Genomic DNA, 25,049 nt, shown 5'->3' with positions numbered 1-25,049 from the left:
GCTGGGCTGGACTGGGCAGTGCTGGGTTACACTGGTCTGACTGAACTGGACTTCACTGGGCTGTGCTGATCCATGAAGGGCATTGCAGTACTGGGCTGTACTGGGCTGTACTGGGCTGCACCGGGCTGCACCAAGCTGCACTGGGCTGCACCGGGCTGCACCAAGCTGCACTGGGCTGCACTGGGCTGTACTGGACTGCACTGGACTGCACTGGGCTTTACTGGGCTGTACTGGGCTTTACTGGGCTGTACTGGGCTGCATTGGGCTGTACTGGGCTGTGCTGGGCTTTACTGGGCTGTACTGGGCTTTACTGGGCTGTACTGGGCTGCATTGGGCTGTGCTGGGCTGTACTGGCTGTACTGGGCTGTACTGGGCTGTACTGGGCTGTACTGGGCTGTGCTGATCCATGAAGGGCATTGCAGTGCTGGGCTGTACTGGGCTGTACTGGCTGCACTGGGCTGTACTGGGACAGTTTCCTCCCTCAGGGCCGGTGCTGCACCACCCCCAGTGCCCCCAGCTCCCAGTGCTGCCCACTGGGACAAACCCCGTGGCCTCACCCCCACCAGGTGACAAAAGGAGGAGGGTGCTGGGGCTGAAGCGGGTTCACGCACTGAGAGGGGAATCTGTTGGTTCCGGGTGGACTTTGTACCCCTGCGTGTGTGTGTGTAACAATTAAGTGCCGGAGGTGAAAGCCCCGCTGTGTTTTCACAACATTTATTGCCGTTTCTAGAAGGAACTTGGGGTTGGAGAGGTGCAGCATCCTGCATCCTGTTTCCCACAGCGTGTCCCTCCGCACCCCACGGCTGGATGTGCCAGGTGCTGCTGGTGGGAGCTGTGTGTGTGTCCCAGGACACCCCAAATTCTCTCCTGACATCCCCCGTGGCTCCCAACCCCTCCATGCACAGACCTCGTTCCTCTTGGGCACTGGTTTTTCTGGTGTCCCCACAGCCCCTCCTTGTTTCAGGCAGCTTTCTCCGGGGTTGGTGTCTTTCGGGGGGAAATTATTCCAGCTGGGTCTGTGAGGGTTTTGAGAAGGAGTGGGGGTGGCTCCAGCTGGCATCCAGGGTGGCAGCCTGAGCTGGACACAATCTCTGAGTGACCCCACCGCTGCCCAGTGCTGGAGCCACCTTGGGTGGCAGCCCAAGAGGAATTGGGGTGACAGCCAAGCAGGGGGGACAGATGAGAACGAGCACTCAAAAATCGTCCCCGGCAGCAGGCGATGCCTCCTTGTGACCTGTCCCGTTTTCTCCAGTTAGCCTTGCCCTTGTCCCCAGGCTGGTGACACAGCGGCGGGTCCCTCCTTAGCCCTTGTAGGGGGGGATCCCCAAACTCTGCCCCTCCCGATGGGCCAAGGACGGCGCTGGGAGCCCCCGGGGCGCTCCTGGGGGCAGCGAGGAGCCCCCAGCCCAGCGCACGGGGTGGCTGCTGGTCCAGAACCCCGTGAGCATCCCCGGCAGCGACACCGGGCGCCGTGTCCCCTCGCGGGGCGGGGTACGGAGCGTTGTCACACCCTTTATGCAAACATTCGCCTGGCGATTGGCGGAGGAGGGGCCGAGCTCCGCGGCCGCGCTATAAAACCGGGGGAACAATGCGCCCGCGGTCCCGGCTCGGGGGCTGGCGCCGGGGTGGGGGTCCCCCCTCATCCCTGGGGCTGCCCCTCTCCTGAACTCCTGTTCTTCTCTCAGCCGCCCCCAAACCCGTGCCGAGATGGAGTTTGACTCGTACCAGCACTACTTCTACGATCACGACGCCCAGGAGGATTTCCATCGCTCCACGGCGCCCAGCGAGGACATCTGGAAGAAGTTCGAGCTGGTGCCCACGCCCCCGCTGTCCCCGCTGGGCTCTCCCGGGGACAAGGGGTGCTGCTCGGGGGCGGAGGAGCGCCCGGGGTCGGGATGGCTCTCCCGGTACTGCCTGGCCGGGGAAGAGCCGGAGTATCTCATAGGGACGGGGCAGATCTTCGGCAACCTGAGCGCTTTCATCCTCAAGGATTGCATGTGGAGCGGTTTTTCAGCGCGGGAGAGACTGGAGAAGGCGATGACAGAGAAACTTTCCACGGGCACGCAGAGAGCCACGCCGCACAAACCATCCTTCGCGCAGGATTTTGGCTTCAGCAGCTCCGTCAGCGAGTGCGTGGATCCCGCTGCCGTCTTCCTTTGCCCGCTGGCCGAGAGCAAGATCCCCGCGTCCTCGGGATCCGAGGGCCAGAGCGATTCCGGTAAGGGATGGAGCGCTCCGCCGCCGGGCTGCCGGTGCCCCCAGCCCTGCTGGAGCCCGGCGTGGGGCACACGCGTGTCCGCACATGTGTGAGCAGGGAACCTCCCAGCCGGGCTGCGCCTTTGTTGAGACTCCGAGCGAGCCCCGGTCCCGGCCCCGCGAACAAAGCGGGCTCGGCTGTTCCCCCTTCCCGCGGGGTTTCTGCTCGGGAAACCCTTGTCCCTCTCGGGAGGGTGCGTGAGACTCTGGTGGCCCCTTTTCCCTCGTCCCGAGCCCACGGGAACCTCGTGGGAAGGTTGAAGGACAAGTTTTCAGCTCGCCGTGCAAACTTTGGTGTTTTGAGCGTTGCACCGCGCTCTGCCGCCGGCTCATCAATTCGGCTGCTCCCCCTCCTTCCTCCCACGGCCGGGCCGGGCTTCCCTGGGGGCAGAAGGCAAAATCCGCCCCGGGGGCAGCAGCTTTGGGAGCAGCGGCGCGTCCCCCGAGGCGGTGGCTCGGTAGGACGGGCAGGAACAGCAACCCCGGTTGTGGCGAGTCCCAGCCCAGCCCCGGGGCGCGTCTGCCCGTCCCGCCTGGGGATGTGTGGGTGTTTTACACACTCCGATACCTCCAAAACCCACCCGCCCCAAGGGCAGGGTGCCCCGCATCTCTCCAATCTCACGCCAATTTTCGGTGCTTATTTGCAAACACCCTCCGGGCTCTTCACAGCCCCGCAGCCTCGTGGGTTGTTTCCCTCGCTCCCGGGCTGGCAGCGCTGCCGTGACCCCGTTAATAAATCTGCCGGTGGCCGCCACCTGCGCCGGTGAGTCACGGCGCGGGCTTTAATGCCATTAGTAGCCCGGGGACTGTAAGCCAGGTCGCGGGCGTTAAGAGGCTTAGCCCAAATCTGCGGGGGCCCGGCGGGGGATGCCGGTGGGGTCCCGGTGTCCCGGGGGTCCCGGAGGGGTCCGGCCGCGCCACGTGGGCACCGAACAAAAAGCAACAGATTGCAAACAATGAGAGGGGCCGCGCTGATGGACAGGAGCGCGGACCAATGGGATGGCAGCACAGCCGGCCGGCCCCGCGGGACAGCCAATGGGTGCCTGCGGGGGGCGGGGCTACGCGCTCTGACTTTTTTTATTAATGAGCGTGTGTGTGTACACGGGGCTGAGACCGCGCGGGTTGTGACACTGATGGGTGTCCCCAGCCCTGGAGCTCCACTATCGCGGGAGTTTGGGCTTTCTGGGCTGAACCTCAAACCTGGAAGGTTTGGGGTATCAGCTGGGGTCACAATCGGAAGCCCAGCACTGGCCCCTGACAGGAGAGTGGGGGCCAAACCTCTGCCCACGATGCTGAGCATCTCAGAGGACTTTTAGCAAGAAGCTTTATTTTCCCCCAAAGCCTAGGAAAAAAGTTGGAGGCCCTTCCTCTAAAGTGAGAGCAATCGCGGCTCTGCTCACCTCACTGTCCCCAAAGCCACTGGGCATTTCTGGGATGGGGCAATTGGCAGAGTGTTTTGGGGCCAATTAGGCTTTGTTTAGGTCTTTCTGTTTCTGGGCTCGAGATGCCTTTGAGGCTCAGAGTTTGCTGGAGGGACCTCTTCACCCCTCCCTCCCTCCCTGCACAGTGGGGGATTGTCCCCTCTGTCCCCGGGAAGCCGGGGCTGAATGGGCTTTATCACTTGTGAAAAGTAACGAGTCACCGAGGTGGGAAGCTGCAGCCGAGGGGAACAAAGGCTAGTTCTGCCCTTATATCCCTCATTTACAATTCCAATGGGCCATGAAAGCACCCGACCGGGATGAACTTTGGAACCAGGCTGTCCCAGCATCCTGCTCCTCCAGTTCCCCCCCACCTCGCAGGAGGGCTCGGCTGTTTCTCTCCTGGTGATCCTTTATGATGAACACATGTTGCTCCTGGTGCTGAAGTGAGGCGGAAATAAAGCCTCCCAGTCCAATTTTGGGGGACCAGGCGCATGAAACAGGGAAGGAATTCCACTCCTTCCCACGTGATGGTATTGGAAGGGCACTTAAATCACTCAGTCCCTTCTGGAGGTCACAGGGTTTGCAGTGCATGAGCAAACATTAGTGGGGAAGTTGTCCGGAGAGCTGTGGGGACTTCTAGAAAAGTGCCTGGGCATTCCTAGCTGATGAGAATCTCTAGGAAAGTGCCTGGGCATTCCCAGCTGATGAGGGTCTCTAGGAAAGTGCCTGGGCATTCCCAGCTGATGAGAATCTCTAGGAAGGTGCCGGGGCATTCCCAGCTGATGAGTTTGTTCTTTCTTTGCCGCGAGAGCAGAAGGTGAAGAGATCGACGTGGTGACGGTGGACAAGAGACAGTCTCTCAGCCTGAGGAAGCCGGTGACCATCACGCTCCGAGCCGACCCCCTGGACCCCTGCATGAAACGTTTCCACATCTCCGTCCACCAGCAGCAGCACAACTACGCCGCCCGCTCCCCGCCCGACTCCTGCCCCCCGCCCCAGTCACCCCAGCAGGAGCAGGAGGAGGATGAGCCACCCAGCACTGTGGAACCAGCCCCTGCTGCGACCCTGCCTGAGCCTGGCTTGCCAAAACCCGGCAGCAGCCCCGGCTCGGACAGCGAGGACGTGGCCAAGAGGAAAAACCACAATTACCTGGAGCGCAAGCGGCGCAACGACCTCCGCTCGCGCTTCCTGGCCCTGCGGGACCAGGTGCCTGGGCTGGCCAGCTGCCCCAAAACCCCCAAGGTGGTGATCCTGAGCAAATCCTCCGAGTACCTGCAGTCCCTCATCAGCGCCGAGAGGAGGATGGCAGCCGAGAAACGGCAGCTGCAGCTGCGCCAGACCCAGCTGCTCAAACGGATTGCTCACCTTAAGGGGCACTAGCAACCGGTGTGCCCCCCCCCATCCTGCTCCCCACAACCCCCCAGCTCCTTCTCAATTTGCACATTTTTTTTATTTTTTGGTTGCTTGTCGAACTGTTGGCCCTGGGGGCTGGAGCACGTGGCAGTGGCTGCGGGAATGGGTCTGCAGCAGAGACCCCACACAGCATCACCCACCCAGGGTTGGCTTCCTGGAGCTGGGTGTTCCAAGATTTCCCTTGTTCCTCAGTGACAGCTCCAGTTCAAGAGCTCAAATTCATTCCCCCTCCCCAGCAGCCCTTGCACCCTTCTCTGCCATTTGCCACCAACAGCATCTCTGGGAGCTACCCCTGGGCACCCACCTCGCCCTAAAAATCCCAAGCAACCACGTCTGCCTTGGCTCCTGGGAGCAGGCAGCACAGAGCCCAGCACGGGGCTCATCTCTGGACAGATCCCATGGAGATGGTGAGGGCAGGATGTGCCTCTCACTGGGATGAGCAGCAGTCCCCTTGCTCGGCTGGACCGTACCTCACTTCCCCGTCACTTCACGCAGTAGCTGGTCCTGGATTTTTGTGTTCTAGAAACTGCTGCTGTAACTGCGAGTCTTATACTGGAGGCTGTGTTTTTATACTGTATTTTTGTACCACTTTTTTGAGAAGTATTGGTAAAGAGTTTGCTTTTTTATATATATATAAATATATGAAAACTTTTTTTTTTTTTTTTTTTAAGGGGGATTTCCTGCTGTGGGGGAGGGCTCAGTCCTGCTGCACTTTAGGGAGATCAGGAAGGGGCTGGTTCCTGCTGGACCCTTGAGCTGAGTCCTCGCAGAGGCCATTCACCCCCTTGCAGCTCTCCAAACCATCCATTTGCAATAACAGGGGATTTTATCCCTTTCCCATCCTTGTGAGCATCCCTGTGACCCCCTTTTCCCACCCTTGGGAGTTCTCCTTCACCAGCAGCCACTTAAAATCCCCAGCAAAGCTTTGGGCTTTGCTTTGGGCAGGTTGGGCTGCGCTGCCTTCCCTGCCTGTGCCCTCCTGCTGCCCAGCCTGGAGGGGTGGCAGAGTCCCTGTCCCCTCCCAGGGCTGCTGGCAGGGGTGGTCCTGCAGGACGGCACCCTGGGGTCCCTGCTGACCTGCTGAGAACTGTTAGAGTTAACACTGGTTGGATTTAGCACTTTCTTCATTACCTCATACTTCATAAATAAATAAGTTTGCAACAGCCTGGGTTGGCTTTTTCCATGCAGTCGGCTCTGGGTTTCCATGCATCACCTCTGTGCTCCTGGGGGGGCTGTTCTTGCCCTCCCTGGGTTTTTGGGGTATCCTGGCCATGAATAGAAATTAATCTATTTTGCACCAGGGCTCAGCTGCACCAAGACTGAGCTCTTTGTCCTGGTTTTCTCCCAGCACTTGAAGAAGAAGTGGTTGTGGTGGTGGAAATGAATCACCTGGATTATTTTTCCTCCTTTTAAGTGGTTTTATTGGTAAGGAAGGGCAGAGAGCCCAGGCTGGGCTGGGAGAAGGCTTTGATGTAACTATAAACCCCCCTAATGGGGTTTGGGGCAGGGGGTGTGGGGTGATGGCTGCCCCACAGGTCAGGCTGGGGCTGTAACCCTATAGGGAGGGGGGAATGCAATCCACTCACACCAGAGAGCTCCACATCCCAGATCTGCCAAGTGGATGAAATGATATATACGTGTGTTCTTCCTGCTGCCCCCAAACCTGACACGTTTGGGTTTCCTTTGTCCTGGCAGCAAAAGTCTTACTCTAAATGCAGGAGGGATGTGGGATTATGTTACTGCTGAGGAGCCAGGAGCCAGGAGCTGCTGCTGGAGCCTCCATCACCCGCGGGAAACCAGCCTTAAATAGCAACGATGCCACACAGAAGCCCTTAAACACCCGTCCCCCTGGGTGCCAGCAGCGTTTCACACTCTGGGTTGCATCACACGGTGTCACAGCCTCTCAGAGCTGCATTAAAAGGTGCTCCCATGACCCAGAGCTTAAGCAGGGAGCAGGGTGACCTAAATCTGACACCTCGCCCATGCGCAGCAAACAAAGCCCAGATGTACCAGCCCCTCACGGTTATTTTGTTGTGTTTTTGTTACACTCGCAGTCTGTCTTTTCTCAGCTCAAGGTGACCCTCCCGAGAAGGTTTTTAGCAAGTTGGGCTTTTTCTTTTCCTGCTGAAGGCTACATAAGAAGTTTAAAATATTAATTATTTTTCTTGGAATTGATGAGCAGATCCACGAACTGAGACTGTCACTAGTGGGAGATGTCCCCAAATCAAACTGAGTTGCAATTTGTAAACACCTTTGAGTGTAAAGCCTCTATCCTCATATATCTACCTGAAACTTCCCTGGTTACTGGAGCACGTGTCTCCTCTCATATCATCACGGTCAGGAGGAGGGAAGGAGACTGACAGTGCTGTCAAGTGAACAAAATAAGCACACAGGGCTTTCCTGCTTGCTTGTTCAGCACTGCAATTTGTGAGCATCAGCTGCAATCAGCACAAGTGGGCACTGCCAGGGTCTGAATTCGTTAATTTTTAATGCACGCTGCCCTGCTAACACCCTGCTCTTTGCTGTACCCCCCAAACCATTTCTGCTGGCCCATCACATCTTCCCTCCCGTCCCTGCTCCGGCCCGGGGGTGTCTCGGGCACGATGCCGCCTTCACGCCTGGGCTGGCAAATTTTTAGGACAGTTTCCCGAGGCACCGATAATCCCTTGCCTGCCGAGGGGGGGCCGGCTGCCCACACCCCTCCGGCCAGCAGCCTCCCTCTCCGTGTTGCCATGGCGAGGGATGTGTGTTGCCAGGGAGAGCAGCACCGCGCAGGTGCCATGGCAACGGGCTCGCCTTCTCCCCCTCCTCTGTTGCCACGGAGACAGCGGCCCGCTCCCCATCTCCTCCTGTTGCCGTGGCGATGGGGAGGAAGGACGAGCCTCAGTGGACGCTGCGGTCGCCACGGCAACACGCTGCTCTGCGTTGCTATGGCAGCAGCCCCCTCGCATCATCCTACTCTGCCCTGTTGCCGTGGCAACAGCCCCGCTCCTCATCGCTTTGCCCCGTTGATACGGCAACAGCATCCTGAAAAAGGGACCACGGGGTACAGCCCCACGCGTGAGGGGCTTGTTTGGGGGGTAACGGTGGAGCCGAAAATGGGACGGGGGATTGCAGATGGGTTTGGGCACCGGGACACCGGGAGGGGAACGGGCTGGGTGTGGGGAGCCGCGGCACTGAAGGGGACACGGGCACGGAGGGGAACACGGGGGCACTGAGGAGGATACGGGGGTACGGAGAGGGACACGGGCACGGAGGGGACACGGGCACGGAGGGGGACACGGGGGCATGGAGGGGGCACAGAGGGGGACACGGGCACGGAGAGTGGCACAGGGGCATGGAGGGGGCACAGGGGCACGGAGGGGGACACGGGCACAGAGAGGGACACGGGCACGGAGGGGGACACGTGCATGGAGGGGGCACAGAGGGGGACACGGGCACGGAGAGTGGCACAGGGGCACGGAGGGGGCTGGGGCTGGGGAGGGGAGCCCCGGTGGGCACGGGCACACGGAGCTCACGGAGCTCGGGGCCGCACACGGAGCTGCAGCCGCACACGGAGCTCGGGGCCCGGCCCCGGCCCGCCCCCGTCCCGCCCGCCCGTCCCCGGCCGGGCCATGGCGGCGGCGGCCGCGCTGTGCCTGGGCCGGGCCCCGCGGCCGCCGCGGCCGCTCGTGGTGATCCTGGGCGCCACCGGCACCGGGAAATCGGCGCTGGCGCTGCAGCTCGGGCTGCGGCTCGGCGGGGAGATCGTCAGCGCTGACTCCATGCAGGTACGGCCGGTACCGGGCAGCGGGGAGGCCGCGGCCGGGCCTGCGGCGGGGAGGAGCCGCGCCCGGAGCCTGGGCCGGGCTTGGGAGGCGGCTCGGCCTCTGCCGGGGGCTGCAGCGGGAGGGGTGTGAGCTGCACCGGGAATGGTCTGAGCTGCACCGGGAAGGGTCTGAGCTGCACCGGGAAGGGTCTGGGCTGTACCGGGAAGGGTCTGAGCTGCACCGGGAGGGGTCTGGGCTGTACCGGGAGGGGTCTGGGCTGTACCGGGAATGGTCTGAGCTGCATCGGGAGGGGTTTGAGCTTCACCCTGAATGGTCTGGGCTGTACCGGGAAGGGTCTGGGCTGTACCGTGGGGGTCTGGGCTGTACCGGGGCCTCCTGGGCTGTACCGGGGGAGGTGCGGCCTGTACCGAGGCCTCATGGTCTGTGCCGGGAGGGGTCTGAGCTGCACCGGGAAGAGTCTATGCTGTACTGGGAAGTGTGTGAACTGTACCGGGAATGGTCTGAGCTGCACTGGGAAGGGTCTGGGCTGTGCCGGGAGGGGTCTGGGCTGTACCGGGAATGGTCTGAGCTGCACTGGGAAGGGTCTGTGTTGTACGGGGGAGGTCCGGCCTGTACCGGAGTCTCCTGGGCTGCACCGCGGAAAGTCCAAGCCGGGCCTGGAGGGGCACACAGCCCGGCCGGGGCCTGGAGAAGCTCAACCCCGGAGGCTCCGGGCAGGTTCCCTCCGGTTCTCCCGGGCCCCGTGTCCGGGTGCCTGTCAGGGAGAGCCCACGGGATGGATCCTGGCTGCTGAACGCACTCCCGGTGTCCCTGTCCTGTCCCGGTGTCCCTGTCCTGTTCCCGGTGTCCCTGTCCTAGTGTCCCAGCTCCAATGTCCCTGTCCTGGTGTCCCTGTCCAGTCCTGGTGTTCCTGTCCCACTGTCCCAGTGTCCCTGTCCTGTCCTGGTGTCCCTGTCCCAATGTCCCTGTCCCAATGTCCCTGTCCCGGTGTCCCTGTCCTGTTTCCAGTTCCCTGTCCCATATCCCTGTCCCTGGAGCCCTGCCCCTGTCTCAGCTCCAATGTCCCTGTCTTGGTGTCCCTGTCCTGTCCTGGTGTCCCTGTCCCAATGTTCCTGTCCTGGTGTCCCTGTCCTGTCCTGGTGTCCCTGTCCTGGTGTCCCTGTCCCAATGTCCCTGTCCCAATGTCCCTGTCCCAGTGTCCCTGTCCTGTTCTGGTGTCCCTGTCCTGGTGTCCCTGTCCCAATGTCCCTGTCCTGGTGTCCCTGTCCTGTCCTGGTGTCCCTGTCCCAATGTCCCTGTCCCAATGTCCCTGTCCCAGTGTCCCTGTCCTGGTGTCCCTGTCCTGGTGTCCCTGTCCCAATGTCCCTGTCCTGGTGTCCCTGTCCTGTCCTGGTGTCCCTGTCCCAATGTCCCTGTCCCAATGTCCCTGTCCCAGTGTCCCTGCCCTGTCCTGGTGTCCCTGTCCTGTCCCCAGTGCCTGTCCCATGGGCAGTTTTTTGGTTCGTGTCCCCCCCCTGCCCTGTGGGCTCTGAACACAGCAGCACAACCAAAACTGCAGAGTTTGTTCAAAGTGTTTGTTTAAGCTCCCCCACCCCCAATAAATTCACCTTTTGGAATGAAACCAGAGCAAAGGTGTTTTAATTTTAACCCACCAGAAGCTGCAAAGACTATAAAGGGTTGAGTGAGGCAAGGCTGGAGTAACTTGGTAGTGAGCAACCAGGCATCAGCAAAGGGACACCAAGAGGTTTGGGGAAGAGTATTTAAAATTATACTTTCTACTTGCCAGTGACAGTGTGTGTGATCTCATTTCTCACTGCAGGCAGCAGTGTGGGATATATCAGTTATGTGGTTGGGATAAGTCAACAGCAAGGAGCCAAAACTCATTTTTTTGGTCTTAATTTTGTTCAGCTACAAGAGCTTTGTCACAGGATGGACATTTCAGCCACCACAAGAATAACAATTTTGTTGTTGTTTAGGAAAGTATTTTCCATACTGATCCACACTTTCACTATTCACTTCCTATAGTGCCTGAACTTTCCATCAAGTTTAAGGTTGAATATAGTTATTATTTTTCTACATAAAAAGATGTTTTCTGTCCACAACACCCTTTGTGCTGCTCAGAGATCAACTTCTGCTCTCCTGTGCCCACCTCCCTGTTTCCTGGTCACCGTTTGTGTCCCAGTGAGCTAAATTTGAAATCCCAACCTCCTGAATTTGGGGCAAGCGATCAAAAAGCAATTTTATGCAGTGTTTCCCTTAAGCTCTTGGGGGAAAAGAGCAAGGTCTGAGCTGAACTGAAATCCCAAGAGGGCAAAATGTGAAGTGCAGGAGCTTTAATATTGGGGAAGTGGCTGCTGATTTGGATGAGGGCTGCTGCTGCATGCTGAGTCTGCAGGCGGGTTTGGAGCCTAGTGAATCCCTGCTGGTGGATGTCTGGGAGCTGAATCCCTGCTGGTGGATGTTTGGGAGCTGAATCCCTGCTGGTGGATGTTTGGGAGCTGAATCCCTGCTGGTGGAGGTTTTGGAGCTGAATCCCTGCTGGTGGATGTTTGGGAGCTGAATCCCTCCTGGTGGAGGTTTTGGAGCTGAATCCCTGCTGGTGGAGGTTTTGGAGCTGAATCCCTGCTGGTGGATGTTTGGGAGCTGAATCCCTGCTGGTGGATGTTTGGGAGCTGAATCCCTGCTGGTGGAGGTTTTGGAGCTGAATCCCTGCTGGTGGAGGTTTGGGAGCTGAATCCCTGCTGGTGGATGTTTGGGAGCTGAATCCCTGCTGGTGGAGGTTTTGGAGCTGAATCCCTGCTGGTGGATGTTTGGGAGCTGAATCCCTCCTGGTGGAGGTTTTGGAGCTTGCGTTTTGCTCCTCTCCTTTCAGTCGCCACCATGGGAATGCAGACAGCGCGGGGAGGACCCTGCTGCAGGCGCCCAATGGCATCCTGGCTGCGGTGCCTCTTGTCCTGCTTTCCTTTTAATCTCATTCTAGCGTGACTGTGGAGCCAGGGCCGAGCAGCTCGGCTGCTTTATCCCCTAATGCAGCGTGCTGGCGAGGCGGGGGAGCCCCGCAGCCCCGGCACGGCCCCCACCACGCTCCGCTGACCCCCGGCGCCCCCCAGGCAGGGCTGCTTTCTGCCTGCCTTTGTTGTGTCTCCCCGTGGCCTGTCCCCCTGCCACGCAGGGCTGCCTCTGCTGTCCTCGCAGGGAATTTGGAATTTGGAAATCCCATTGCTCATTCGGGACTGACAGCTGCCAGCGAGCGTGTCGCCCTCAGCCCCCTCCGTGCATTCATTGCTGGGCTCTGAGCAGCTCTGACAAATGCTGGCAGTGTTTTGGGCAGCTGCTGGAGCGGGAGCCAGGCTTGGGAAGGGGCTGGGGAGCCCTGAGCCCACCTGTTCCCACACACAGGCACCCCTCTATCCATCTCCAGGGTGTTTTCGTCACGGCTCTGAGTCGCTGTGCTCAAATTACAGACTTAACTGCTGCCTGCTTGCAGCTCAGGAGCTCTGGTTAATCTGCTGGCCTCTTAATCTTTCTTTTTGTCCTTTCTGTTGCTGTTTGTCATCCCAGTGAGTTTTGTTGAGGAGTAAGTAATTCCTTGGAGAGCCAGGCAGGGTGAAGCCAGTCTTGTTTCTTCATTCCTGGCTGTGAACATGCAGGGATCCCTGTGCCAGCTTGATGAGGGCCCCATCCACTCACCATCCCAGTGTCCCTTCTGGATCCCAGTGTCCCTTCTGGGTCCCAGTGTCCCTTCTGGGTTCCTCCCTTGGGGGTGGTGATGCAGTTGCTGTAGCACACATTTGCCACTCAGTGTGTGGAGTCAGGACATCTCCAGAGCCTTTGCTGGCATTGTTGTCATGGCATGGAGTCAGTCGTGCTCTCCTTGCAGCCTGGCATGGTTTGGGTCCTCCACACCCCTCTCCAGCATGGCCCCAGTGAAATCCTGATATTTTCCTGGCCATAGACGGCCTGGATGTGTTTGGGGTCTGTCATGTCACTCCCTGCACTCAGAGTGAAGTTGATGCTTTCTCCCCAATGATGACAGAGTTTGGGATGATGCACAGAACTGATGGCAAAGCAAATATTTGGGAGAGCCTGCCCTTCCCGGGCTGCAGATCCTGAAAAATCTGTGTTTGTGTTCCTGCCTCAGTTCCCCCACCTTTTCCCCCTTCCAGCCCAGCGCAGAGGTGGGAGGACACCCTCAAGGCTAAGCACCTTTGGTGCTGCCTTGCATTCCGTGTCTCGGAGCCCGGCTGCTCCAGGCTGCTGCTAATCTGTTTTGGGGCCTTAGAAAGCAACAAAGGCTTATCTGAGCCGCTGGCTGAAAATAGAAATGAGTGTCAGGAGGACGTCTCGGTGCGAGGCCCTGCCGACAGCCAGCTGGTGGAAACCTTCTCCGGGCTGACTGCCTGTGTGTAAAAGGCTGCCTTTGTTTCCTCCCAGCCCACACACTGACACTGCATTCCTGCCCTTGCTGCCAGATATTCCACCAGGCTCTCGGTGTTTAATCTCCAGGAGAACCCGGGGATGGCAGCCTGGGCTGTGTATCCTGGATGTGCAGGGCACCAGGAGCTGCTGGCTGCCTTTGAGCTGCCCATCAGCCCTCTGTGCTCGCCGTGATTTCAGGCAGGCAGTGGGAACTGGAGGAGCTGGAGGGCTGGAAATGGGGAAAGCAGGCAGGGAGCCAAAGCTCACTGAATTCAGAGGGTTTCTGTGCCAGCTGGAGCCCCGTGTTGAATGGAGCTGCCCAGGGATCAATGGGCTGCCTGCAGCCACGGGGCACGTTGGCAGAGCTGCCTGTGGGCCCGTCCTGCCTGCTCCCCATTCCCTGGGGCAGCTGCCTTTCTGCAGGCTTTGGTTGCCCTCCCTCTCCCCCTGGCTTCCTGCCCCCCGGGCCAGCCTTTTGGGATGGGAGCAGGAGCCAGCCCTGGCTCTCCCAGCTCCAGAGTTAAGCAAGGTGGGAGCAGAGCTGGTTCAGCAGCCCCAGCAGCTTGCATGACTGCTCCAGGCAGGGCTGGGGCTTCCCTGCTCCACTAACCTGGCATCGTCCTTCGCTGCCTCTCCGTGCCTGGTGCCCCTGGGTCACCTCTGTGTCACCTTGTCCTCCTGTCTGGGACCAGGGGAGCAGTGGGTGGAGGCTGTGTTGGAGGCTTGGCAGCTTCTCAGAGGGGATTAAGGGGAAATTTATTTCTTGAAGTCTGGCTGGGGTGGTTTCTGTGGGGGGATGGAGGAGGAAATGAGTGCAGCCATTTCCAGTCCTTTTCCTCATCATCCCGGTTTATCCCATGCTGGGAGACTTCTCTTAAGCAGGAAGGCTCTGAGAACTAAACAGATCCTTCCAAAGCACCTCCTTTGCTACCTCCTGCTCAATCCTAGAGCAGGAACAGAGCTAGAGCACAGAGCTGGGCTGGACAGAGAAGCTTTATGTGTCCCACTGTGAGCTCCCATGCTGAGGAGGGCTGTGCATGGGAAGCAGGGCGAGGAGCTGTCCTCCCTTCTCCTGCCTGGAATCTGCTCTCACAGGGAGGGAATCTGCTGGTGGAACACCAAGCTGAGGCAGCTCCAGCCCTTACAGCCCCTTGTGTGATCTTTGCACAGCCTGGAGGGTGGATTTGATTCATCTCCTGGGATGCAGGTTGCCTTGGCTCTTTACCAGGAATGCTGCCGTGGGCTTGGTGCTGAGGGTTTGGCTTTTCTCCCTGCTCTGCTCTCAGCTGAGGGCCAGCATCTCTCAGCAGTGCTCTCAGAGGGTGTGCATCCCCAGTTTGAGAATAAGGACATGTGGGATGCTGCTGGTTGTGCTCACCAGTGTCTCCTGGTACCTTGGCCAGGACAGTGCCTCATTCCCCTGGCATCACTGCCCTGCTGCCTTCTGTGTCCCTGAGGCTCAGGCAGAGCAGGCAGCACGTCACTTTTAAGGCTTTTAAGGTGTGCATGAGCTGTCTGTGTGTGTTTAGGAGGCTCCATGAAGTTGTGTGTTGCATCCACAGAGAGCTCTGTGTGTTGCAGGAAGCAGTGATCCTTGTCCTCACACGAGGCTCCGTGCCATGCTGGAAATGTTTGGAGAACAGCCCACCTGAGATTTTAGCTGCAGATGAGGAGGTGGCAGCCTGTAGGCCTTAATTTCAGAGCTGTGCTGAGCTGGTGACACTACCTGGGCTCTGACTGCACTGTCCAGGAGCTCAGTCAGCCCTCACCCCTAATTACAGAGCTGTATCAAACCAGTCACGAGCCGTTGGACTCAACGCTTCATCTCCCACGGGCAGGAACAAGCAGCAGGGAGAGGCAGCTTGGCCCTGGCAGGAGCAGCTGCTGGCAGGATTCCTGCTGCCCTGCCTGAGTGTGGCACGTGCCCCTGCTGTGTCCCTGCGTGTCCCAGACACCAGCAGGGGCTGGCAGGGGTGACTGGGACAGGGGGAGGCAGCAGTGGTGACACAGAGTGAAGGACACAGAGGTGAAGGACACAGAGTGAAGGACACAGAGGTGAAGGACACAGAGGTGAAGGACACAGAGGTGAAGGACAGGCTCTTCTCTTCCCCAGGTCTACAAGGGTTTGGACATCATCACCAACAAGGTTTCCCCTCAGGAGCAGCGTCTCTGCAGACACCACATGATCAGCTTTGTGGATCCCCTTGTCTCCAACTACACCGTGGTGGATTTCAGGGACAAAGCCGTGCCTCTGATATCCTGTCATGCTGCAGCTTGCCTGCCTTCCCCCCTCCATGGCCAGAGGGATCAAAGGCTGGGCTCCCCACATCCCAACTGACTGTATTTTTGGAGAGGATTCTGCTGGTGAGAGGGGTTTGGGGCTTCATTTACCCAGCTAACCCTCAGGACAGCCCAGGGATGATCTGTGCTGAGTGTTGCCCTCCCTGGCAGTCCTGGGGTGTCCCTGAGTTTTGGTGGTGGCTGTCAGAGGTGACAGAGAATAATGAGAGATGAGGGACACCTCTAACCCTGTCCTGCAGCCTTACTGGGGCTGGGAAAGTGGGATCTGAGCCCCAGGCTGCTGCTCCCACAGCCCTTCCCCCCTGCTCTCCATCTCTGCTTTTCTCTCCTTGACTCTGGCACATTGAAGATATCTTTGCCCGGGACAAGATCCCCATTGTTGTGGGAGGAACCAACTACTACATCGAGTCCCTGCTCTGGAAGGTCCTTATCAACACCAAGGTACTGTGAATCCCTCTGGGGAAGGATGAATCCCACATTTTGGGCAGAATTCCTGCAGTTTGGCACAATGTTAGAGAGGGGCAGGGAGAACCTAAAGGCCCTGCTTCACCCCATGGCTCTGGAGGATCTTGTTGCTTGCACAGGGTTGGTTCAGGGTTTGGTTCAGGGTTTGGTTCAGGGCTGTCCTGTGCCCCACAGGAGAGGCCCAGCAGTGCCCCCAGGCTGCACAGTGACAGGAAAGTGGAGCTGGAGCAGCTGGACAGTGCTGAGCTGCACCGGCGCCTGAGGCAGGTGGACCCCGCGATGGCGGCCAAGCTGCACCCCCACGACAAGCGCAAGGTGGCCAGGTGAGCTGGGAGTGCCAGGGCAGCAGGTGCAGGGCCCAGCACCCCTTCCCAAGGGAGCTGTGTGCCTGGGAGCACGGCAGGATGAGCATTCCCACCCCTGGGTTTACAGCCTGGGGGCCTCGGAGCGCTGGTGCTGGCGACTCTCTGGGATCTGAGCCCTTTGGCCACACAGCCTGAGCTGCCTCTGGTGCTGGGCTGTGCTCTGGGGCTGCTCCTGCTCCCTGCCCCAGCAGCAGCAGGCTTTGTCTGGAGCTATTTAAAGAGCAAGCTGCCCTGCTGGCTGAGTAACATAGCTGAGCTCTGTGGGAACAGCACGGCAGCAAGACCAGGCTTGCTGCTGTGTCCCAGCCGAGCCCTGGCCCCGGGGAGCAGAACACCGCCCACCCCATTCGCACGGTGCAGGGGGATGGAGGGTTGGGCACAGCACAGCTCCTCCACCTCCCTCCTCCCCTGCCTGGGCTGGGCTGGTGGTGAAGCTCCACAGCAGCATCTCAGCGCTCCTGCCTTCCCTGCAGCCCTGCCTGGCTGGAAAGGGCAGGGCTGGAGCCAGATCCCTGTCCCCTGCAGGGCTTGTCCCAGAGCCAGGCAGGAGTGGGTGGCTGTGCTCTGGGCTCCTTGGGTGCCAGCGCTGCAGCCCCAGGAGCTGGGTGTGCACGGATGCCGGGCACGGGACGGGGCTGGAGCCTGCCCTCCCCCCACATGAGAGGGCTGGATCTGGGCGAGTGTCTGCGGTTTGCTGGAGCCCCCGGGGCTGCTGGGGCAGTGGGAACGCTCCTTCTCACCCAGCCCCTGAGCTCTGTGTGTCTCTGCTTCCAGGAGCCTCCAAGTGTTTGAAGAGACAGGGATCCCCCACAGTGAAATCCTGCACCAGCAGCAGGGGGAGGAAGGCGGGGGGCCCTTAGGTGGGCCCCTGAAATACCCACATTCCTGCATCCTGTGGCTCCACGCAGACCAGGCAGGTGAGAGCGGGCTCCTGGCTGGCTGAGGAAGGGCTGACTCCCTGCTCCTGCCCCAGCCTCCTCCCTGGAGAAGGCAGCAATTCCTCTGGCATCACTGGGTGTGCCAGAGAACTCCCTGACCTGCCGGGCTCTGCCTTGCTCAGGTGGAGCAGCAGCCTGGCAGTGCTGACTCAGGTCCTGGCAGGCTGTGCAGCCCCCCAGGACACGGCTCCTCAGCGTGTCCTGCTGTCCTGCTGCAGCTCTGGATGCAAGGCTGGAGAAGAGGGTGGATGACATGGTGGCTGCAGGGCTGCTGGAGGAGCTGCGGGACTTCCACCGCCGCTACAACCAGGACAAGGTGGCACAGAACCGGTGGGTGAGCAGCCAGATCCTCTCTGCTCCTCCCTCTGCAGGTCTCCCACTGTTCCACAGGACATAGCTGTGACCCCTGCCTTTGGTTCTCCAGGCAGGATTATCAGCATGGCATCTTCCAGTCCATTGGCTTCAAGGAATTCCACGAGTACCTCGTCAGTGAAGGGAAGTGCTCGCCAGAAACCAGTGCCCTGCTGCTGGAAAAAGGTGGGAGGAGCATCCTCTGTGCCCCACAAAGCTCCAGGTGACACCACAAGATGGTCTAAACCAAGGTCACAGCCCCTGCTGCACCTTTCTCTCTGCATTTCCCACTTCTGCCAGCCCAGAGGAGCAGGGATTCGTTTTCCAGTGCTTGGAGAGCATCTCTGAGCACACCCAGAGCAACCCCTCCCTCCCCTGAGGCCTCCTTGCAAGATGTACAGGGCACAGCATGACCTGGGATGTGGAGCAGGTCCACTTGGGTGATCCCAGCTGGGCTGAGTGCTGTGGAGAGCAGGGCTGGAAAAGAGGAATGAAGCAGAAATCAGCAGCAGTGTGGTGAGGAGGAATGTGGGGATCAGTCAGCAGGGATGCACCCTTTGGTGGTGTGTTATTCTGGAATGTCTGGCTGCTGTTGGAGGGGAGCTGCTCTCCATACAAGCAAAGTCCATCTGTGCCAAGGAGGGTTCAGTGTGAAGTGGAGGTGGAGACTGAGGAAACCACAGAAATGATAAAAGGCTTGCAAACTAGTCTGATGCAGAAGGAGCTTGTTGTGTCTGCTCAGGAGATGATTAGGAGGGGTTAGATAAGGCTGGAACTAAATATTGAGCAGTTGTAGAGTGGTAAATATCCTCTGCTGGGTGAAATGAGCAGTCCTGGGCTCTGTTTGTGCAGAGAATTGGGCCTTATGAGAGCAGTGCAGCACTTGAACAGGTTGTCCTATCTGCTGAAAGCTTCAGGGTGGAGATTTTGGGCTCTTTGCACCCTCAGTTTATTCAGGGATATTTGGGGTACCTTGTCCAGCCTTTCCAGGCTGCCACTGCCTCTCCACTGTGAGCTCAGGGCTCTTAGTGCAGGCACAGACCCCCAGACTGACTGTGAAAGTAATTCTCATGGTGCCACTCAGCACAAACTTCTTCATTTTGTGATTTCCCTCCCTCCCCTGGAGCAGACAGCCTCTTCTCCCTGACCTTTTGGGGTTTTTTTCTCTGTTCCAAAGGGATCCAGGCCCTGAAGCAGGTGACCAAGAGATACGCCCGGAGGCAGAACAAATGGGTCCGGAACCGCTTCCTGAAACGTGAGTCCTGTTCTCATTCCCCCCTCCAGCTCCTGAGGGACACTGGGGCTTTGGGGCAGCCTGTTTTTGGGAGTCTGCTGCCAACCAGACCCTCCAGGAGCCACCCAGTGTCCCCATCCACTCACTCTGCCTCCCCCAATTCCCTCACGCTGGTTTGGGTTGCAGAGTGAATCTCCTGCCCCTGCTGGGATGTGTCCTGCTCACAGCCTCTCATCCCAGACACTCCTGTACCCCTGCACCCCATCCCCTCCCAGCAGCAGGGCCATCAGGAGGGATAAAATCCCAGTCAGGGTCTCAGCCTCTCAGGCACCACTAGATGATGATGGTCACAACATCCCTGCAGCTTATCCTGCCAAATGCTCCTGAGGGGCTCAGGGAGGGGGTCCCCACGCACCCACACATGCTCCTGGCAGGCAGAAAAGCCCATTTGACAGCTGCCCTCCAGATTAGGAGCAGGAGCCCTGTGGCTGCTCTGAGCCCAGGCCCTGCTCTCTGCAGTGGCAGGGAGCCAGCAGGACTTCCCCATCCCAGCCCCAGCCTTGGAGCAGGGCCAGCAGCAGCAGCTGGGAGCCAGGCACTTGTTGAAAGGTGCTCAGTAGGGGCAAAACAACAATAAAATAAGTAATAGTTTAAAATAAAAAAGAGAGAAGGCAGGGAGAAACTCGAGTCAAAAAAAGATGGGCTTTGAAGGAGGCAGGAGCTGTGCCAGGGCCGTGTGCTGGGTGGCTCAGCTCACCTTTCTGGTGGCAGGTGTGCTTCACATGGCCTGTCAGGGGCTTGTTTGTGGGTACAGCAATAAAACCAGCACCTGCTGGGGACTGGCACGTGGAGCCTTTGATGGCTTTGTCCAGGCAGGGACAGCCAGGTGAGCCATGGAGAGCAGCCAGGTCACCCAGGGAGCAGGTGCTCTCTGATGGCAGCTGTTCCACCCTGTCCAGCTGCAGCAAGTGCCCTGTGCCCTGGCATTGGGCCAAGAGAGACCAAAGGGGTGGCTGTGAACCTGTCCCTTGTCACTAGTGAAGCATCTCCTGCTGCCAGGAGCATGATGCCTGCACAATCAGTTCCAGCTCTGAGTGGGAATGTGCACGCTCAGATCCCTCAGCCAGGCTCCATGCCTGCATCTCCCTGTAAGCCTGGTGTGGTGGCTTTGTGCCTGCATCCAGCTCTTTCATCCTCCCAGCCTCCTGTGGACCAGGGCTGGGCTGAGGAGGTTGTTGTGATGAGCTGTTGGCATGCTCAGATTCCAGAACACTCCTGTGAAGATGCTTCCCTGAGTCCTGAGCTGTTCCTGCTGCTTGCAGGAGAGAATTTTGGCTCTGGAGAGCTTGGTGCTGTTGGTTTCTGAATGCTGATAGGAAAAAGCAGATCCTCTGCTCCCCCTGGGCTCTGGGAGGGGGTGCTGGGGTTTCTGCTGCTGACCTGCCTCGTGTTTCTGTAGGTCCTGGGCCCAACGTGCCCCCAGTCTATGGCTTGGAGGTGTCTGACCTGCAGCGCTGGGAGGAGGATGTGCTGAAACCTGCCCTGGAGATCGTGGAGAGCTTCATCCAGGTACTGGGGAGCTGGGCTTGGCACTGCCTGACTTCTCAGTGGTCTCCAGGCCCCCTCCCTTGGCACACAGTCTCTCCCTGGAGCAGGGCTGGCTGTTCACATGCCCAGCCTGGGCATTTCCTTGCAGCAATACAAGTTATCTCAGCTGAACATTTCCCCAATGCCTGGTGCTACACTTCGGTAAAACTTTGATGTCTGGCAAGCTCCCATCCCAACCTCTACAGGCAGATTTTCATGCAATTTGAGGCATTATTTGACCTGCAGGGCCGTGAGCCCCCAGTGGAGCCCCTGAGGATGGAGCAGGACGAGGAGAACAAGCGGAGCCACCGCGTGTGTGAGCTGTGTGACAGAATCATCATCGGGGACAGGGAGTGGGCAGGTAGGGCCCAGCAGGGCACCTGGGGGGGCTCTGTGCCCTGCATGACCCCCAGCTCATGATCCTGGCCTTTCAAGGATTGTTTGCAGGAGCTGTGCCATCCTGAACCATCTGTCAGGATCTCTCCCTTCCCCACACCCAATAAACACAGAGAGCATCACACCAGAGATCTGAGCATCAAACTCAGAGCTGTGTTTAGTCCTTCACAGCACTGGGGATGCTTCCTCAAAAAGCACAGAGCAAATCTCTCTCCTCTAAAATTCTGTTGTGTAAATGAAGGTTTCTTAATGTTTTTAATAGTTCAGTTTTTCTCCAATATTTCCTATTTGTCTGTGTTTATTTTTCTTTTTAAACTATTCCTAGCTGTAATAGTAATAGAAAAAGGATTTTCTATTTTCCATAGACTTACTTTAAAAGAGCTCAGCTGGAATCAGATTAAGTCAGTGAGTTTATCTGTGCTGGGAGGCTCATGCTGAGAACCAGAAACAAAAAGTCACGGAGAAACTGGCTGCAGAAATGAAACTGGTAAATCTCCATGTGTTGCTCAAATACAGGATGTGCAGGGTCATGGTTTAACCCCAGCATCTGAGCCCCCCACAGCCACTCTCCCACTCTCTGGGAGAGAGAATTGCAAGGGTAAAAGTGAGAAAATTTGTGGGTTGAGTTAAAGTTCAATAGAGAAAGCAAAGCAAAAGAAGGAATTAATTCACTGCTTGCTAAGGTTGGACAGATGCTCAGCCATCCCCAGGAAAACGAATGTGAGTTTGGGAAGACAAACTCCATCATCCCCATGTCCCCCTTTCCTCCTCCTTCCCCCCAGGATGGTCTGGGATGTCCCAGGGCTGAGCTGGGGTCAGCTCTCCCAGCTGTGTCCCCTCCACCCTGTGCACCCCCAGCTCCCTCTGTGTTGCTGTGAAGAGCAGAAAAGGCCTTGAGGCAATTCCAGAACTCTCAGCAATAACAAAACATCCCTGAGTTATCAACCCCAGTGCTCAGCACAAATCCAAACACAACCCCAGAGCAGCTACTGTGAGGGAAATCAACTCTGCCCCAGCCAAAACCAGCAGGTGCAGACACAACCAAAGATAAATTTCCCAGGTTGTTGGCTTTGAAGGAGTTGCTTGTTCCTGACTGAGGCAGGGAAGTGCTGAAAGCTCAGACAGGAGCTGGCTCTGAGTAGGAGGCTCCTTGCAGGGAGATCAGTTAAGTGCAGTTGTTATTTTAGCCACTCTCAGCTGTCCCAGGAGCTGCTTTGAAGGAACTCTGCTTGTCCAAAAAAGCTTTCAGGTCCCTGTCATCCTTTAGGTCCAGCAATTTTTGTGACCAAGTGGGAGCTGCTGGAGGTCCCCCCCAGATCCCACAGCTGCAGCTCCAAGTCCTTAGGGGTGTGACCCCAGATAGCAATGGATGGTGACAATGCCTCCCTCAGGCTGACCCAGCTGTTATTCTCTGTATCCAGCTGAACTGGGCTCAGATCCACAGATGGTGGGAGAAAAATGCTCCAAATCCTGGCTGTTATTGTGCCTGCAAAATGGAAAAGTGAGGTGAAAACAGTGGTGGGAGCTGGGTGGATCTGCTCTGTTTTCTTGGCTGACAGAGAATTTTGGGAGTTTCCCAGTGCCCTGCTGACTCTGGGGAGTTTTAAAATCGTGTCTGATTTTACAATTTATGTGGACTTCAAGAGCACAACTCCCCAGAACAGCAGCAGCAATTGGCACTTCTCAGCCACTGTAGCTTTGGTGTTGCTGGTGACAAATTGCAGGAGGTGAGACTTTATCTCAGGCTGAGGGTGACCCTCCAGCATTGTGATAAAGCAGCAGCTTTGCATGTGATTTCATCCTTTGGCAGAAAAAGGATGGCTGGAAAACACCTGAGGGCCTTGATTCAGAGCACATAGCCTCTTTTAATTAAGGCCCTGCTTGAAAAGTTTGTGCTTTAATTGCTGCTCTGATCTCTTGCAAATGGCAAAATCACCCTGCTGAGATGGTCAGACAAAGCCTCCCCTGAGATAAAACCGCTGATAAGGAGGTTTGGCTGTCCTTAAGGATGTGATTTCACCAAGAAATGCAGCTCCTGCTGCTCCAAACCAAATCCCTGGGATTACCCCTCTGTTCCCAGCTGGCTCCTGCTGCAGTTCTTTCATGGCTGGGGCACTGCCCTGGAGTTACTCAGAAGTTGAATTCTGCTCCAGGCTTTTCCCTGGCTGCCCTGTGGGATGCACAGGATATTCCCAATGCTGTGGTGCAGGGATCCAGTCCTACAAATGATCCTGGCAGTTCTCCATGGGGAGCAGGGAGCTGCACAGCCTCACCTGCAGCCTGCAAGGTGCCACCTCTTGGGAAACACATTCCCTCTTCCCTGGAGAGGCTGGGAGCAGACTTGGGAGTGACAACCTGGAATCTCCTGTTTACTCAGAACCAGGATTTTCCCTCTCTCAGTCCTTCCTGAGGGGGTTTGGGAGCTTTGTTCTCTTCTGAGCTCTCATAGTTTGGTCTGGAAGTGTGCAGAGGAGCAGCCAGGGCAGGGTTTGGGAGTTCATTTTTTTTCAGGAGTGAATTGTGCAGGAGGCTGGCAAGGGAGGGTGCTCTGCCCTGTGTGGGGGGTTCAGCTTTTTCCAAATTCCACAGATTAAACACTCTGTTTGCCTCTTTCTCCAGCTCACACTCGCTCCAAATCCCACCTGCACCACCTGAAGAAGAGGAGGAAGCTGGAGGAGTCCAGAGGGACCGTGGGGGACAGTGGGGACACAGGGAGCTCGGACGAGGACAGCAGCCTGCCTTTGCCTTAGGCCTGGAAAAGGGAACAGCTGTGCCTCCACCTGCACAGAGAGGAAGCTCCTTAGTCCTGGGCAACCTTGAACCAAGGAGCTGAGTCATTTTTTTTGGGGATGAGGCAGGTGTGTGAGAGCAAAGGCATCGGATCCTCTTCATGTGGCCTCATCCCGCTGTGTTCTGTGTTCCCATGCTCCCCCAGCCCTGCCTGGACCGGGCTGGGCCCTGGGGCAGGGCTGCTGGGAGCCTTCTCCCATGCAAAGTGTGAATTCCTGCATCCTTGGAATGAGTGGCTGAGCTGCTGGTATGTGCTTGTGTGGATCTCAGAGACAGAAATACCCCTGACTCCTCCAGCTTGGCCCAGAGCGAGCTCTGGCTGCCTTTATTGTGGAGAGGAATTTTTTTTTTGTTGTTCTTTTATATGCAAATAAAGTTGCAGGATTATTGTGGGTTCCCCCTCCCTGTTAACAAGCCCAGTTTCCTTGCTCTCTGATTCTGCCTGGCCCCATTCCCTGCTCTGGGCACAGGGCAGGAGATCCAGGTCTGGTTCCTTCTCCCAGTCACCTTTTCCACAGCTCCCGAGGGAGCTGAGCAGATGTTCCCAGCATGGTGGGGGCAGGGAGCCCTGTGCACACAGCAGGTGCAGGAGGAGCTGGCACCTGTTAAACAGGAACTTGGAAATGATCTCATCGAGTTTGCAACAGATGAGCCTGTCCTAGTTAAGGCAGAGTTCCCGGGGGGTTACACTGTGGTTTGGCACTGGGAACTGGCCCCGAATTTGAATCCAAGCTACAGAGCAGCAAATTCCTGGTGCTGTGTCCGCCAGGCAGTCGTGTCCCAGTGCTGTTCCTGGAGGATGTGAGTGCCATTTGTGCCTGGAATGCCCTGGTGAAACCAGGACAGTCTTTCCTGGGTGTTGGGGATTCTCCTGGCAAATGCAAGCCTGGGGGGTTGGTAGGGCACAAGTTTTTCCTTGTGCTGTGCCATGTGGCAAGAGCCAGGGCTCATCCTGCCAGGGAAGGGTGCGTGGGTGGATTTGCCAGCACGGGCTCTGGAGATTCCTGCTTTGGTGGGGATTAGATTAAACCTCCAGTTTGTGTTCCTCAGTGTGGAATTACTCCTGCAGCACCCCAAGGGGCAGCTCCTCGGGCTGTGTGATGGGGTGTGGGAGCTCAGTCTGGAGGGAACATGCAGGGAAGAGCTGGGAATTTGGCACTGGGCAGAGCTGGGCACCAGCTTTGGGATGCTGGGTCTGTGCTGTGCCAGCTGAGCCTCTTCTCCAGCCCAGGCTTGTTTGCCATCCACGCTGACTCAACCCATGGATGTGGGCTCAGCCCAGAGCTGGAGCACACAGCCACGAGGTCATGGCATGGAATTGTGATCTCCCAGCCTGGATGGAC

At 57.9% G+C, this 25,049-nt stretch overlaps 2 protein-coding genes across 5 annotated transcripts; both read left to right on the top strand.

Moving 5' to 3' along the window:
• The first annotated feature begins 1,591 nt into the window (after positions 1–1,591).
• MYCL (MYCL proto-oncogene, bHLH transcription factor) lies at positions 1,592–6,256 on the top strand. Its single transcript, XM_056509215.1, has 2 exons — positions 1,592–2,218; positions 4,492–6,256. The coding sequence occupies exons 1-2, from the start codon at positions 1,708–1,710 to the stop codon at positions 5,055–5,057; spliced, it is 1,077 nt and encodes a 358-aa protein (XP_056365190.1). The 5' UTR covers positions 1,592–1,707; the 3' UTR covers positions 5,058–6,256.
• Positions 6,257–8,683: 2,427 nt separating this feature from the next.
• On the top strand, positions 8,684–24,120 carry TRIT1 (tRNA isopentenyltransferase 1). 4 transcript variants are annotated; one of them, XM_056509314.1, is made up of 12 exons: positions 8,684–8,860; positions 15,393–15,540; positions 15,930–16,021; positions 16,220–16,368; positions 17,185–17,327; positions 17,567–17,678; positions 17,773–17,885; positions 18,877–18,954; positions 20,393–20,502; positions 20,767–20,881; positions 22,338–22,422; positions 23,536–24,120. In XM_056509314.1, the coding sequence occupies exons 1-12, from the start codon at positions 8,705–8,707 to the stop codon at positions 23,747–23,749; spliced, it is 1,515 nt and encodes a 504-aa protein (XP_056365289.1). In that variant the 5' UTR covers positions 8,684–8,704; the 3' UTR covers positions 23,750–24,120. The 4 variants fall into 4 exon arrangements, with proteins under 4 accessions (XP_056365289.1, XP_056365290.1, XP_056365292.1 ...); XM_056509315.1 differs by lacking the exon at positions 22,338–22,422 and having other exon boundaries at positions 8,686–8,860; positions 15,393–15,535; positions 15,925–16,021; XM_056509316.1 differs by lacking the exons at positions 8,684–8,860; positions 15,393–15,540 and adding an exon at positions 15,548–15,643.
• Positions 24,121–25,049: the final 929 nt, after the last annotated feature.

Source organism: Oenanthe melanoleuca, chromosome 23 (assembly GCF_029582105.1).
Source record: "Oenanthe melanoleuca isolate GR-GAL-2019-014 chromosome 23, OMel1.0, whole genome shotgun sequence".
Classification (NCBI taxonomy): Eukaryota; Metazoa; Chordata; class Aves; order Passeriformes; family Muscicapidae; genus Oenanthe; species Oenanthe melanoleuca.
This window is presented reverse-complemented; position numbering and strand designations above follow the sequence as displayed.